The following is a 16,428-nucleotide window of genomic DNA, read 5'->3' as shown; positions in this document are numbered from 1 at the left end:
CGATTAAACGATGCGCCTCACTGAAGCTCTCCGAGCTCCTACTTCACAGTGGCATTCTAGAGCATTCTAGGGCATTCTAGAGCAACCTTCTGAGTCAGAATCATCAGAGTATATGTCGGAAAAAAAAAACACTCTGGGACAGCATTATGTCGGCTTTGTGTGGTTTAGCACAAACAAGCAAAGCTGCCATAATAACCAGGGGTTTTCTTAACAGTCATATAGGGTAGCAGGGGTCTCTTTTTAAAAGGGATGGCGGGGCGGGGCGGGGCGAGGTGTGGGGTGACCGAGAGAGGACACAGGGTAAGCGGAAGGGGTCGGTGGCGTTGAAAAGCAGACGGATGGCCACTGTATGTTCCAAACAGCTGCTGCGGTGGACAATCCCTGGGCAGGAGGACCTTCTGGAAATACCAGAGGGCAGTGAGAGGATCCCACGCCTGAGTCAGCTCTTTCTCTCTCTCGGACCACACCAGACACATGGGGACCAGACGCCATGGAATGGACACAACAAAAGACACACATACACACATACACACAAACACACACGCACACGCACACACACACTCACTACAACTAACGGCTAGGCAGCCAGAATGGCTGCAGCCGCATGCATACATACAAACACACACACACACTTTCTCTACTCCTCTGTTCATACACACACAAACAAGCGCTTCACTATGCTAGCCTCCAGCTGCAATAAGCCAAGCAAGGCACGGCACCAACAGTGGCACTATCTATGACATAACACTTAGTCCTCTAGTCTTTAGATCCAAAATACTAGAGTTAGTGTCACCGGAGGTTGACAGAGCATCGCTGGAGTGTGCATTACGTAACATCACTAAGGCTTTGTCTACTTAATGGGTTGAAATTCACCAATTCTCCAATTTGAGATTTTCAGCTGACGTGGACAAAACGTAACATTCATTGTCAGGATGCCATATCCTGCGGTTTTAGACACATGTAGTGACACTGTTGGGCTGCTATCTGTCTGTCTACAAACATGCAAATGTTTTCTCAGCTTATCTTGGTCAAAAAGTACAGGAAATGAACAGCAACTAACATTCATAAGTAAACAAGGACCATTGGAAAGGCATTTCCTTGAATCCCACGCAAGACAAAACCCAAATTACTGCACATTTTTCATCATCAAAAGAGCCAGGGACACTGTGTACAATCAGCTACCTGGCACACCCAACACGTGAATGTATGAATGTAGTACGCAATATGTGTGTGTGTGTGTAGTCAAATACTTTGTGTGTGTGTGTGTGTGTGTCGGTTGTAATGCTACACCCAACTCGGCTGTTCAGGGTCATACTTCACAAAGTGTGTGCATGCTTGGCCTTTCTGACTATCTGTCTCTCTCTCTCAGTGTGTGTGTGTGCATTGCCTTTCTGCGTGTGTGTGTGTGTGTGTGTGTGTGTGTGTGTGAGTGAGAGTGTCACATGCATGTACGCATGCATCACTGTCTACATGACTGCTAGAGCCAGGAAGACCCAATCAGGCTCATCCATCTCCATGTGTCCATGTTAACTGCCACAGGGCGCAAGGCTGCCGGAGAGATGAGAGTATGCAGTGACAGGACACCAACACCCCCACAGGAGAATCACATTTAAGCACTGGGGAGTCAATACAAATTATGTTTAGATCTGACCAGTTAACAACTCGTTAGGTGTGTGTGTGTGTGTGTGTGCGTGTGTGTGTGTGTGTGTGCGTGTGCGTGGAGGGGAGTAGTTCTGGACAAATGCTAGATCTGGCAGCGATTGTTTGGCATTGTGTGCGCACTCAGCTTTACATAAAAGCATTATAAAGCCGAAGACTTCAATCTTACACAGATGACAGACAGATCCCCACGATCAAATCACCTTTTGCTGTGCAGTTCTACAGGTAAATCTGTGTTAGCAAGCCAGGGCGCAGGCATGGGACTGGAGGAAAGTAAGGGATGGGTGTGGGAGCTGACTGAGTAAGACGAGGAGGGGTGGTGGTGGTGGTGGTGGTGGTGGGGGGGATTTGGATCTTGGCATGTAACTAGCTATTACAGAGCAGCCCTCGAGCCAAACACTCGCTGGATGGAATCCTCCGGGAATCAAAATATGAAACAAGCAAGCTGAAAGAGAGCGAGAGAGACAGAGTGAGTGTAAGAGAGAGAGAGACAGAGAGAGAGAGAGAGACAGAGAGACAGACAGAGAGAGTGAGTAAGAGAGAGAGAGAGAGAGAGAGAGAGAGACAGAGAGTGAGTGTAAGAGAGAGAGACAGAGAGAGAGAGAGAGAGAGAGCATGTAAAAGGAGCCCAGAGCGTCCATGTTTGCTTGACAGAATCCCCAGTGCATGTTCCCTCTGGCATGTGCGCATAACCTTTCCTTGTACTACACTACACTGCATATCTGGCACTGATGTGCATGTCCAAATCAGAGACATGACCTCACGGATTAAGCCATTCAGCACCTCTGCAACATCAGATCAACAACTCAACATTCATGTAAACGTTTAGGAGGCCTTCTTAAAAAAAACAGATTTACCTATTTCAAAATCACCTGGACTATGGACCGGACTAATCAGACCAAATTGAACTGGACTGTACTGCTGTCAGATTTCATCCGACAGACAGAGTGCAGCGCTAGGATGAGTGCATACTGAGTGTTATACTACAAAGCGAGGTTACTGGCTTACCCTGGTAAACTTTGGGAGTAACCGCTGATCTCCAGACAAACACTTTACTGCATATAGGCCTATTGTTTCTGTACATCTGTACTTGTTGTTCATACATTGTTCATATTACATTGTCATATCTATTCTGCTCTTATAAGGTTACTGCTAATACACTGCACATACTTATATTTAATTTATACTACTCTAAACCACCTTCTGAAAACAACTGTATAGTACTGTCTACACTGCACTATATCATTTGTCCTGTCTATGCACCACCTACCTTGTATATCACATTGCACTTTTTCTGCTTTTTTGCACTTCTGGTTAGACACAAACTGCCTTTCGTTGTCTCTGCACTTGTATTCTGCACAATGACAATAAAGTTTAATCTAATCTAATGTAATCTAATCTATTGTTTTTGAAGTGGCATATTGTTTGGAGATCAGCAGTGACTGACCCAAAGTTACCTGGGTAAGCCAACTTTGCTTTGCAGTACAGTCGACACCTCTGGGCTCAGCTGCAAGCTAGGAGACTACACACCTGTGATCCAACCATCCTCTGCAGTCCTCGGCATCACCTGCCACTGCTGGAGCCTTCTGGTCTATAATTTTCTTTTTCACACACATACACCTCTCATGCCTCCCAGTCACAACCTTTCCCATGTGTTTACCAAATGTTCACACTCCAGAAATCTAAAACCATGGTGGGTTTTTCCACACACAACATACAGGTAGTCTACCAGGACTAGGGATGTAATGATTACCGGTATAATGGTAAACCACGATAAAAATGTTTTAAATGACGATAATAATTACCGTTTTCATTTCAAACATCATGATTATCACTGTTGATTACAGCGGTGTGGAAACCGTGTGTTTAATCCCTCCCAGCTTCATCCGAGCCTGCTTTTGACATACAATAGGCCTGGTACAATGGAACAAAACTGGTACCCTACTGATTCTGTTTTTAACTACAATCGGATTAGGCTACACCTGATTTTAAAAGGCGGAACTTTTTCACCGCAAAATGTGTACTGTATCATGTAACCACTCTGCGTCTTTTTATGTTCACGTCCACATTAAATCCATTCCACTCACGTTATCAGGAGAATACAGTAGCCTAAAGTTTTATTTTGAACGCTTACTTTGGTCTCACTCATTGCATCCAAATAACAGAAATAGCAAACTCCAAGTTATGGTAGGGTAAATTAAGCTATAAGCACATAGCCAATTAAACATGAAGAAAAAAGTGAACGGGACACTTTTTGAAAACTATTTCAGCTTGTGTAGGCCTATCAGTGCTTTCTAAACATATTCAACACACTTTTAGAAATATCGTGATAATACCGAAAACCGTGATAATTTTGGTCACTATAACCGTGAGGTTAAATTTTCATACCGTTACATCCCTAACCAGGACATTCATAAACAAGTTACTAACTTGAAGTTAGTCTTCCCCTTGTAAATGTACTGCTCAAGCTATTCCCATGACGCTGAATACAACCCCATAGATCACTTCACCTTCACGGCCACCTCTGTAGCACTTTACGATGCTGCATGACATCATAACAGGTGTGCCCCCAAGCACAAGAGCAGAACAGTGTAACACACTAGCACTAAAACCAGAGACTTTCTAATGAGGAGACACAGCACTCAAAGAATCACCCATAGAAATGTATGGGGTTAGTTCGTAACACAAACATGGCAGTCGTCTACACATATTCCACCCCCAAAAGTTGACATGTGCATCGTGCCAATCATGTGGTATGTTGTGAATACATCATACCAATCATGTGTTCTCACAGCTGGAGCGATGTTGGTGTGTTGTGATTCGTGAAGCATTGCACATGCGCAGTTCTACCCGAAATAGATGCCCGATAAGTGCCCAAAAAGCGTTGCAATATGGCCACCGAATGGAGGGACTTGCCTAGAAGGACATTGCTAAAACCACCCAACACAAAGACAGTCAGCGCTACTCAGGAGATGCTCTACACTGTAATACTTTTGGGTTAAGGGCCTGACAGCCTCTTTTACATAAAGCCAGACATAAGCAGGTGTAAAGGACTCTGTATTCAGGACAGAGTTTTTAGTTAATACAATATTTTAGGTGGATCGTTGTACCTGAAACCAGGTATGGGCAGGTGAAAAGGACGATCGCTTCACCTTTTGGGCACTGAGCATCTCTGGGTTTCCGTAGCCCTCTCTCTGTTGGACTAGTCTGCCATTATCACAGGTGACAGCAAAGGTGGAGTGCACTGCACTAGTGTGGCAAACTGTTATCAAGATTCATAACCACTCCCCTGTTAATGCTGTTGTTGCTACCCAAGAACATCAGTAGTCATCAGATTCTTTGGTACTCTTTTTGCTACAGTTGAGAACAGGCCAGGGGAGGACTGCGTGTGTAAGACTTGCCCATATGTTTTGGGTGGGTACCACAGATGTGTGTGCCTCAGAAATATCTGCAAGTCCATGGGACTTGAAGTGGTGTTGCAAAAACAAAGAGTGGAATATTTCATGTATGGATTGGCTGCACTTTCAAACTGTCCATGAAAATACTTACCCCATTCAAGAAATTCCGATATGTTCTTCTCTCTTCGGAGCGGGGAGTTGATGCATTCGTCGTACAGGCAAATAAGAATATCCAGAAGCGTTTCCACGCTGAAGCACTGTCCGCTGGACTGGACAGGACCGTCCAGGACAAGCTTTTCCAGCTTCTTCAAACGAACTTCCCCCGACATTTTTGCTCTCGAACCTAGGATGTTTCTTCAGTCAAACGGTGTCCTAATATCCAGAGTGATATTATTACTCTGCGACTGAGGTAGCTGTAAGCTATTAGCTAAGCCACGTTGATAAACGTTATGTTGGCTAACGTTAACACAAACGACTCATCCCCCTGAAGTTAGCTAACGTTAGCAGTAAGCTAACACGTTGAGCAAAGGTGGGCTTCTGTTGCAGTTTATTTTCTAGACAGCCAGTTACATATTTGAAATGTTATGACAGGTCGCAACTATTCCAGTGATGAAGGCAATAACGCGTAATTCTACTGATTGACGGGGTTCTGCATTGTGGTTACGCCTCTTAGGTCCTTTTATCCACCGGCTTATGTGCCAAGACTGCTAAGCTGTCTACCGCTTGCTACGTTAACGTTACTTATCACAGACTTAAAATACATTGACCAGTTGGTTTGTTTGGCGACTAGACTGGCAGTTGGCTAGTTAGCTTGCAAGCTACTAACTATGGGTACAAAACAGTGCAAGGGCAAGTCAATATCCTCACTTACTCCTGAATTTCATTTCATGACAAAAACTTAATTCGTCTTTTTTGACTCACCAACTGTACTTGCGTGCAGTGAACAGGCTGTGCATCAACAAAATAAATCTGTCATGATTTAACCTAGTCGTAGTATCTTTGCTAGCTCAGTTAACGTTAACGTTACTGTCTGTTTGAAGAATAGCTTTTCTGACTGTAGCTCTCCAATGCTATCTAACGTTAGCGACACTGACTGTGGTTAAAACACATATCAAATAACGTTACATTAGCTCATGGATAAATCACACAGAACATTAAGTCTAATTTATTACATAAATAAGAAATATGCCTAGTGTAAACGCGAGGGTTTGAACTAAAACTCCGGACTAACTTAGTTGCTGAGTTAATACGTCGCCTGGCTGGGTTAGGTCCATCAGTATGAATAATGTTAGCTCTCCTGGTTGTCCAGCAAGGAACTTCGATTTCATCTCAATTCACCATGTCAGCCAAGTTTCATTGGTACCCAAAGACGATAATGATGAACAATAGCTCCATTCGTCGTGAAAACATTATATGCCGTCCATGGCAGAAGGAGTAAAGCAGGTTTTGCGGCGTTTTCCAAAACCTTGTAGCTCCAACTAGCAACTCCAGCCTCCTGACGACCTCCCCGTATGAGCCAGCTTCTCCACAGACTGCGGTGCAGCAAAATCCCAGACCAATATGGCGGCCGACACATAGCAGCTGCTGTTTATTTCAGGGAATGTAGGGATACTGGAGGAGAGGCATTCAGAGAGCATCGTTTCAGAGACAAAGGTCAAAACTGATCCGACTGTACAACTAGTTAAACTTTGTTAAACACCACCTTGTGAACCATATTATGCACTACACATATTTATATGTAATGTATACTACTCTAAACCACCTTCTGTTAATCAACTGTAGGCCTACTGTCTACACTGCACTATATTTATTGTCCTGTCTATGCACCACTTACCTATACTTTGTACTGTATATCACATTGCACTTTTGTGCTTTTTTTGCACTTCTTGTTAGACGCAAACTGCATTTCGTTGTCTTTGTACGTACTCTGTACAATGACAATAAAGTTTAATCTAATCTAGTCTAATCTAATCTAATCTAATCTAATTATCAGTAAATCAAGTTAAAAACAGAAAGAAGAGAAACTGATAATAACGTAAGTAGATAACAGTTGTATATACTGTATGGTACTGGTTACTTAGGGAAATATATAGACCAAGGCTGCTGTGATTGATTACATTAATTTTACTTATTTACTTAATATTACTTATTATGTAAATAATATAATCGTTAATTATACGTTATTAACACACCAAATGAACACTTGCTTCATGCCTCTTTGTACTAGTGTTGACTTTCCAAATAGTTTCATGACTATTTCATGACCATTTTTACAGACTTAGTGTGCTCTCTAGAGGACAAAATGTGTATGGCAAATCTCGACAGAGCTTTTTCTCAGAATAATGGTTTCATAGCTATTGCAACAATGCCAGGAATAACAATGCAGCAGCAGCAGAAGCACAACACTTTCATCTGAAAAGCACAGTGAAAATATATTGATACGAACTTCCAAATGCATTCCACTATTTTTTTGTGTTTGATTTTTTAAGCAATGCAGAGAAAACCCCTAGCAAAAACTGAAAAAAAAAAAACGAATTGCAGTATTAAAATTAATTTATATAGCACCTTTAAGCAAGAAAAGCTACCTTATACCTTGTTAAATCTTAGTTATGTTATAATAGGCCTACTCAGTATTAAATAATGCTGGGTTTTTCTGCCTTGTTGATGCTGATGCTTCAGAAAATATAACAAAATTACAGTTTTTCTCAGTCGCTTTGGTGCTATTCTCACATCACTATTAACATTTGCACAGCAGTTAGTGCATTTCTCAAAACAATTAGTGCAAACTGCAAAACCTAGTGGATGACCTGCAAAAGCACGTCACTTGCTCAAAATGGATAGTCCATTCCTCAAAAGCACAAATTCATGTCAATGAAACTGTCAGTGTCATCAAAATGAGAAGTCTTGACACCATTGTTTATGAACAAGATAGTCAAATGGCTTTGTCATGTTTTCATTATGACAGTTCTCTCAGTGTTTTCCAATGCAAAAAAAGAAAGGCAGAAAAAAAGGTGACACTACCTGAACATGCTCAAGACAGCACTATACACTACTTGTACAGCCATTTGAAAACTAAGTTACACATTGCTGTAGTTAGGGGAGTAAGTGAGTACAAGACACTGAATACGCACATTTTTACTGTATGCTCTCTGCAATTCTACAGCATTGTGACAGAACTAGTTCAACAATTTTGTATGTAATGACTCAAGCAATGAAATGAAGACTATTAGTTTTATAGGGAACGACTATTCAGCATCCATAAGTATAGTTAACAGCAGAGAATTGTATGAAAGCAACTGATACATGTCCAAAAGCATTTTCAATTTGTTCAGAGGAAGGAGAATTTGCTACTATGATGTGCACAAATGACTAAATGTTGTGGAGGTTGAACTAGTCAGTCTAGTCAGTTGTGGTCTAATACTTTGGATTACAATACAACCCCAGAATGAGGCATACACACAGACATGCAGAATTTCCTTGGACAGCTCAGAGAGAGAGCAACTTAGTGTTGTCATATGCAATGCTTTGTGGCAGGCATTGCATGCATTTATATGAACCTCATGCATGTATGAATCACAGTATGGGTGTGCACCATTTACACAGTCTATGCACCTACAAGTTTATTCATTTGATTTTGTTTATTTATCTCAGGATGCAGCAGTATGCAGGGAATCTCTAACATTCTCTTAAAGTTTTCAGAAAAGTATGAATAAATATGCAGAGCAGTATGCATCTGTTAATAGCATTGATAGCATCAGTGTGTTTGGCAGTATGAAAGTTGGCAGGGCGGTGGTAGCGCAGTGGATAACGAGCCGGGCTATAGCATGCAGAAAAAGTTGTGGGTTCGATTCCTTGCTGCACTTTACCCTGAGGTGCTCCGTGAAGACCCTTGTAATAATTGACGTATGTAAGTCACTTTGGGTAAAAGCGTCTGCCAAATGTAAATGTAAAAAGTATGCATTAGATTACAGAGAGTGGGCAGTCCATCTAAGGCCAGGCAGCGTCCAGACTGTGCAACCTTATTTGAGCTGGTTAGTGTGTCTCCTGTCTGGGGCAAATGAAGGGCTGTCCAGTGGCCCTATTGTGTTGTCACACTTCCCCTCACTCTCAAAGAAGCAGACTCTCAAATTAATGGTGTACTATCTAAGAGGTTGTCCCCCTAGTGGCTGCAGTCCAAAATGCAAACCTTTTCTGTTTTCCAGACAGCTTCTGAATACTGTCTTTCTGTACTTCTGTGATCACCATCATCATCATCATCATCATCATCAATAGAATAGAATAGAAGTCTTTATTGTGCACTGCTGTGGAAATTCATCTTTGGCCCCACAAACACATAGATCTAGCACACACAAACAAGACTTCACAGCAGGTACAACATATAGCACACATAAACAAGACCATAAACATCATAGCATAAGGTGTTATGTATATGAAATCCTAGGTTGCTTGGTGAGTAATAACATCACATATTTTAAACCATAATTCCATAATGATAACGCAACTTATATTGGGTCACACAAGGTCAACAAACAAAACGAATGGACAGGAGAAGGATGTAATATACAGGAAAATACTGAGGATATTTGTAATGTCCAGTACAGAGGGGAGACAAGAATGTCAGGGATAGAGACAAATTAGTTTGCAGAGATGGCCTTTGTGTGTTCCCCTGAAGTATTGTTCAGTGTCTAGCCAACAGGCCAAACCCACTAGACACCACACCTTAATGAGTTCATGAGGTCCTCTGCAAAGACATCAAAGCTGTGAAAGGTAATCTATGATGGGTCATTTGCAGGTAGACCACTACAGGTATGTGGATGAGCAAATGTATGTGGACTCTAAGATAGCATCTTTGCATATCTCCACAAATGTTAAAATATTTTGAAATGTTTACTTGGTTATTGAAATATTGTTAGGCTTACTTGTGGTCAGCTTAAAGTGACCAACTTCATGATCTAGTCCCTACGTGGTCTCATCTGTAAATATGCAACTGGAACCCCTCCTAATTATAAGGACCATCTGCCAAGGGGAACAAACTTGCTAGAGATCTGAGTTTAAGCCACTACTGTTGTCTTCTTCATGCTTAAACTATAATTGGTGAGTATTCAAAATAGTGTAAGTAATTATTAACCAAGGTTGTTGAGACACTTGTTTAAGCAAAGGTGTTGGTGGTCTGTATTGTGTTTTGTCCAGCTAGGTCAAGATAATGTTATGCTCAAGTGTAAAAGTGCAATGGCCCCAGAGATTTGGTCTAACAAAGATGAAAATATATATTATTTGCTTATGAAATATTTCCCAGGATTTAGGTTCTAAAAAAACTATTTAAAAAAAAACAAAAAAACTAAAAACTATCCACCCAGATAAACCCCGTTCATGAACATGAAAATAAGAAACCGTAATACCACAACTTTGACATGCGCTGGACGATACTTACCCGTTTCAGATGACAAATGTTGTTATGCAAATGCAAAATGTTCATTAACACCTCCCGTGTTGTATGCAAGGCCAGGGAATTGGCCATTTTGATTAAAAGGGGTGAAGCCATTGGCAGTGTTTGCTTTCACCTCCTGAGCTGCTTTCAGTCGACATGGATAGAGGAGCGACTGTCAAGTCTTACGTTAGGTCTGGATCTACTAATGAGCGACTTTGTGTATTGCCTCGGGCATCATCTTTAGCCGTATCAAAGCACAGAGGTGTCAAACGGGAGATTAGAACAGTCCTACAAATGCTAGTGATTAATGACCTGAGATTAGTGTGAAACTAAATGCAATTAATAGGATCAAATATTCAATTTTCCCTTTTTGTCTGTGGGTGCATATTTTATGTCTGAATGATATCATTTTTAGGAAAATGCTTGCCATGCAATATGTTTCAATTGTTTATCATTGTCAGTGGCATGACATTAATAAAACGACATTAATGTCCTTTTTGGTAACAGTATAAACATAGCCTGCCTATTCATAGACTATTTAGTCTCCTTTACGGCCACAACTCCAAACAATGGCTATACATATTTAAACGATGAGAGTGCTCAGTCACCATCCTGCTGCTCTAGTGGTTTGTAAAGTCGGCAACAGCAGGCAACAAGAGCAGCTGGCTGCTCTTACTACGATTCCGCTCATAACAAGTAAAAGTGCAAATGCATTTAGCCTACGTGTTTAATAGTGACCACACAAGCAGTATTTTGCCTCTATTACTAACATGTTGACTGTTAAAACATTACATGTTGAATCATGCATATTCCCCACCTCAACAAATAAATACCACTAATAACGTGATTAACATGCTGTGTGAGCGTATTTAGTTAGATGTCTGACTTGTGTTGATCAGTCATCAGGTCTTCCTGTGTCCCCTGAGTCCGACATCTCAAGAGCCGCGGCTGGTTCGCCAATACACAAAGTCTGCGAGGAGTCCTTTTGGAACACACGGACCTGTGTAGCCTATCTCCGCCACAGCGACAAAAAAGGCAAGGTGGATCCTGCAATAGTAACAGATAATCACCCCTCTGCGAACGGCCACCCCAATCCACATCAGTGCGCCCACCCACCCATGACATTAGCGTCTGACTACCTCATAATTTCTCCCCTGAAAAGGTTACTTATTTGAGAATACACACACTTCAACCTTATCCATAACGAACCCTTAAAGCACCAGAAGTGAATGGACCAGACATGAGTATTTAGGCAACGTCTCGTCCAAATGAACAATTATGTCTGAAGCACATATGCGTATATTACACATGCAAAAAAGAAAAAAATCATTAATGCATCCATGGATTTTGTATGTTTTAGGTTAGCCTATTTGTTAGGTGGAGAACATTCAGGTCACTGTAAATGTCATTTTTAAAAGTGAACTTGAGGATGGTTATTTTCACATATAAATCAGAAGGATCCTGATGTGGATTTATTTGTATAGGCCTAGACCAGCTCGAGTAGGTCCATATTAACTTAAAATTAAAAAAAAGTATAATAATATTGTTAATATTGATGAAAAATCAGACGTTTCGATTAGGGGATAACACAGTGCTTACTAGGTTAACGGTGAGCCATTAGTCTCCAAATGGATCGTGACTTTGAAGTCTTCAAGTCTGACATTGGTCGCCACCCCCATTTGGAACGTGCTAAGTGCCCGTCGAGGGTGGCACGCGGTAGATATAAAGCCGCGGGATAGAACAGGACATCAGCACACAACACCGGTGAACACCAAGAACTCTCCCACACTTGAAGGATGGACGCTTTAGTGATGTTCCTGTTCCTCGCCTCTCTCTTGTCCTACACTGTGGGTTTTACAGAAGAAGACATGAGAGATGCCATGCTGCAGAAACTCGGCCTCACGGAACTCCCAAGGATCCAGAAGAGGGATTTGGAGAATGTTATTGTTCCGGCTCACATCAAGAACAAGTACCTCTCCATGCTTAAGCTCCACAACAAACGCAGGCGTCGGTCTGTTCCCAGCCTGGCTGGGATTCTGCGTGGCGTTCATGGAAGCGCAGGTAGGTTTGCGCATCATATGCATCATGTTGCACAACCCTGTTTTGTTCAGATGTAGCCTAATACGTATTACATGCATTTAATATCTAATAATAAATGTCACTCTTTTATCTTTGTTATACACAGACATTTCTGGAGAGGTCATGTACTCGGACACGACACGACAGCGCCTTTCCTTTGGCATGGACAGCAGAATTCCAGAGAACAGTGAGGTCACCATGGCCGAACTGAAACTGTACAAAACGTCGCGCAAAATGCCCATTCTGCAGAAGAAGAGCAACAGACCAATCAAAAACGCCCGTGTGAGCATCTACTGGGTTGAAACTCTGGCGAATGCCAAAAACAGGACTTCACTTGTAGACTCAAGGTAACCCCAATTTCCACTGCGCGTTTTTACTGAGCTGGGGTGCTACTTCTGGTAAGCTAAATGACTGGACAATGATCTCAGATAATAACTCTTCTCTTTTCATTGCATTGACAGGTTGGTACCAATTCACGAGTCTGGATGGATAAGCTTTGATGTGACGCAAGCAGTTCAGTACTGGTCTAAAACTGAGCGTAAAACTCCATTGCACCTGGAAGTGTGGATCGAAGGTGAAAGGCCTGGCACCCACGCTGCAGAGATGGCGCGGACTGTGCGCTTTGCTACTGAAGATCCCTCCAGCGCCAGCACTAGCAAACCAGAACTAGTCCTGTTCACCCTGGACTTGGAAGAATTTGGGTAAGCACTTTTAGTGCATGCACCACATACCAAGGAAAATCAAGTTTCGAAGTCAGCCTATAACATAAACGACGTTACCGTTTTTGTTCCAATCATGTCTTAAATGTTTACCTCTGTGTCCGCCTATAGGTCTAGAGGAGACTGCAAATCTGGCAAAGGAAACGGCATGTGCTGCAGAGAGGAGCACTTCATCAACTTCCGAGAGATGAGCTTGACGCAGTACTGGATCATTGAACCCGTCGGGTACCAGGCCTTCCGATGCGCCGGGGGATGCAAGCAGCCCAAGCGCAGTTATGCATACGGACAGCGGACGTGCGCGGTCGTGGAAAGCGCGCCACTGCCCATCATGTACCTTGTGAAGAGAGGAAACCATACAGAAATCGAGGTGGCCGAATTTCCGAACATGATCGTGGAGAAATGCGGATGCACCATGGACAATGGCTCTATGGCATAGGACCAACACATGGCACCAAACAGATTGACGTTATACAGAAACTCAGTACTTGTATATTTGAGCAGAGGTTATTACCTTCCCTGCACCATGTAAACAATGAGCACTTACATTTAATTAATATAAATAATGTAGGCTATATTTTTGCATGCATGTTGCATTTTCACATGAATGTTGCATTCTCGAAGCGTTGGTCTTTTCGTTGTGTGTAAATGGCATCTTTAAGAATAAAATGAATTAATTGTATCTCCTACTCCATCCCCTACTTTTGTGCATGTAAATGAGTGTGTGCATAGTGTGTGTTTGTTATTGTGTGCTTGTGAGTGTGTGTGTGTGTGTGTGTGTGTGTGTGTGTGGGGTAATGGTGTGTGAGTGTGTGTGTTTCTCAATGGATTAGTGCTTGTTCGAAGAGAATGCAGTGCGTTTCAAGAATCAGTTTCACTGATGAACTATAACCACCAGGGGGCGACAAATTCAAGGTTAGGTACCGCCACACCACTGTAGATTGTAGCCTAGCCTACATTGTACACTCACAGTACATTGGTCATTTTAGATATTAAGTAGGCATACACCACGTTATCAAACATATTCTGAAACGTTAAGGCTCTAAATAAAACATAGAAGCTACAGATGTTAGCTTCCAAAAGGTAACTTCTGCCTAACATACTTAACATACAGTAATACAAATTTACCAGTGAATATTTGAATGTCTTTTTGTAGGCCTAGGTCTAATGAAACAGACCAAAGATTTTCATTGCCTACAATCCTGTGGAATATAAAGGGAATGGTCAAAGCATGATCAACAATTCTTAATATTGTCTGAGCATGTTCTGATTAATATTTTTTTGTCTAAAGTTTGGCATAAATATGACTATAATTTCCATATCATTATTACACTTCTACTTTAAAATGTTTATTATTGTTCTTAAACATTTGCTCACTATATTTTGAGTTCATATGTAATATCTGCCGACCACTTTGATACACTTTCAAGGGCCAAAGAAGAAGGGTTAGTCTTAAAAGGAGAGATGTGTTTGGGTCAGACATACCGTAGGCTAGCAGTAGTAATAATGGACAAACTCCATTGTGCAGTAATGAGACCAAAATGGGACTACATACTTGACCTGAGAGGATGCATCCCTCCTACCTGGGCAGATATCCAGGCCAAAGAAAAGCAATCCTTCTGATAAACAACACAATGCTCTGCTCTTTAGGAAAACATTAGCGTTGATGGTTATGCTTATGCAATTTAGCGGACGCTTTTGTCCAAAGCGAATAGGACTACAAACAAAAATTGCATTTTTCAATGATTTCTTTTCCTGAATGAAATCCATCTTTAAATATGGATCTATGGCCATCTACACCACAGTCTCAATATTCGCCCCTTGGAGCAAACAAACAATGCTTTAAAACCCAAGACACAAAACATCACGCAGGCACGAGAGAAGTGGAATGTGGTAATCTTTATTGCCTTCTGATCGGTCCGTGCTGTTCGTTCACAAACACACATCTCCTGTCCAAGCCTGTTGTGGACACGCACAGGCAGGCAGGCAGACAGACAGGCAGGCAGACAGACAGGCAGACTTAGAAGCTCTCTATGTCACAGCAGCACAATAGGAACTAGATAAATAAATAGGGCAGATCCGAAAAAAGAGGCAGCCGTCCAGTAATACCTGACCCGGACTGGACACATCGGTTTCTTAAAGCAACTCCCCAAGAGACAGATTAGATAAAGTTCTGTGGCTACACCAAAGGTGTTCCTGAGGAAGACAGCCTTGGATGTTGTCTGTAATAAGTGAGGTGTAATTCATGTGGTTATGATGAGGCAACAGTAAGTACCTAGAGGTGCTCTGGTCTGCCAGGGTCCTATAAATAGCATTTCCTTTCCTGACCAGTGGTCTGTAAATCCATACCTCACACTCTGTACTCAACTCTCACACTGCTAGCCTGCATGTAATAGATACATACAACATAGGCACACACACACACACACACACGTGCATGCACGCACGCACGCACACAAGCATGCATATGCACACACACAAACATATGCACACAAGCACACACACACACACACAGAGGAGCAAGTGTCGGTGGCAGCTGTTCTCATGCAAGCAGCTCAGTCGGTTTTAATGCAGTCAAGTACTTATGGCTGAAGCAGCCGTGCACATCGCCGATCCCTGAGAAGTAAAAATAAAACCAGGTGGACATCCGACTGGACACAGCGTGCGCCCACCCCACCCGACATCCTAACAGCCCAGCCCTACAGCGCTCTGCAATAAAGACTCTTAATATGACATCTATAGTTAGCCTAGCTTTCTGCTGATCAGTCCCAACAAGAGTAGTTCTGGGAGTAAACAGCTTGGGCATCACAAACGCTGCACTGTACTTACTTTCCTCTTCTCCAAACAGGCACAAGAGGTAGGCGCTATATATATATATATATATATATATATGCAGTCGATGACAAATGTGACAGAGAGGGGGGTGGGGAGAGAGAGAGAGAGAGAGAGAAGAAAACAAACACCTTCTTGACCCAGAGTGCACTGTAAACTGTAGCTGCATTTTTTTGTCAGTCATCAAGGTTTTCTAAAGCTCAGGGTCATCATCAGAGTACAAATGCCTGTGACATGTGAGATAAGGAGAATCTCTCCCTCCTCTCCACTCACTGGGTGCTTCACCTCAACAAATCGTTAGAAAAAAAAAACTCAT

General features: G+C 42.2%; 3 protein-coding genes across 3 annotated transcripts in view; 1 reads left to right on the top strand and 2 right to left on the bottom strand.

The window, feature by feature from the left end:
- Positions 1-6,599, bottom strand: part of cdc42bpaa (CDC42 binding protein kinase alpha (DMPK-like) a) — a 94,188-nt gene extending 87,589 nt beyond the window's left edge. Inside the window, 1 exon segment of the mRNA XM_048227796.1 lies at positions 5,209-6,599. Coding sequence (XP_048083753.1) covers positions 5,209-5,386 — 178 coding nt within the window. The 5' untranslated portion in view covers positions 5,387-6,599.
- A 5,656-nt stretch (positions 6,600-12,255) lies between these two features.
- On the top strand, positions 12,256-13,719 carry LOC125284071 (left-right determination factor 2-like). The gene is made up of 4 exons (XM_048227795.1): positions 12,256-12,546; positions 12,671-12,911; positions 13,026-13,265; positions 13,395-13,719. Exons 1-4 carry the CDS (start codon positions 12,282-12,284, stop codon positions 13,717-13,719), a joined length of 1,071 nt encoding a protein of 356 aa, XP_048083752.1. The 5' UTR covers positions 12,256-12,281.
- A 1,445-nt stretch (positions 13,720-15,164) lies between these two features.
- adpgk2 (ADP-dependent glucokinase 2) overlaps positions 15,165-16,428 on the bottom strand; it is a 12,634-nt gene continuing 11,370 nt past the window's right edge. Inside the window, exon 6 of the mRNA XM_048227794.1 lies at positions 15,165-16,428. This exon is cut by the window's right edge and continues 1,821 nt beyond it. The gene's annotated coding sequence lies outside the window, so the exon portion shown is untranslated.

This window comes from Alosa alosa, chromosome 19 (assembly GCF_017589495.1).
Source record: "Alosa alosa isolate M-15738 ecotype Scorff River chromosome 19, AALO_Geno_1.1, whole genome shotgun sequence".
NCBI lineage: Eukaryota > Metazoa > Chordata > Actinopteri > Clupeiformes > Clupeidae > Alosa > Alosa alosa.
This window is presented reverse-complemented; position numbering and strand designations above follow the sequence as displayed.

Excerpts from the sequence above, each read along its gene's own strand:
- LOC125284071 (XM_048227795.1), top strand. The coding sequence starts at position 12,282 with ATGGACGCTTTAGTGATGTTCCTGTTCCTCGCCTCTCTCTTGTCCTAC. Across the intron at positions 12,547-12,670 it reads TGGCGTTCATGGAAGCGCAG|ACATTTCTGGAGAGGTCATG; the intron begins GTAGGTTTGCGC and ends TGTTATACACAG. Across the intron at positions 12,912-13,025 it reads ACTTCACTTGTAGACTCAAG|GTTGGTACCAATTCACGAGT; the intron begins GTAACCCCAATT and ends TTGCATTGACAG.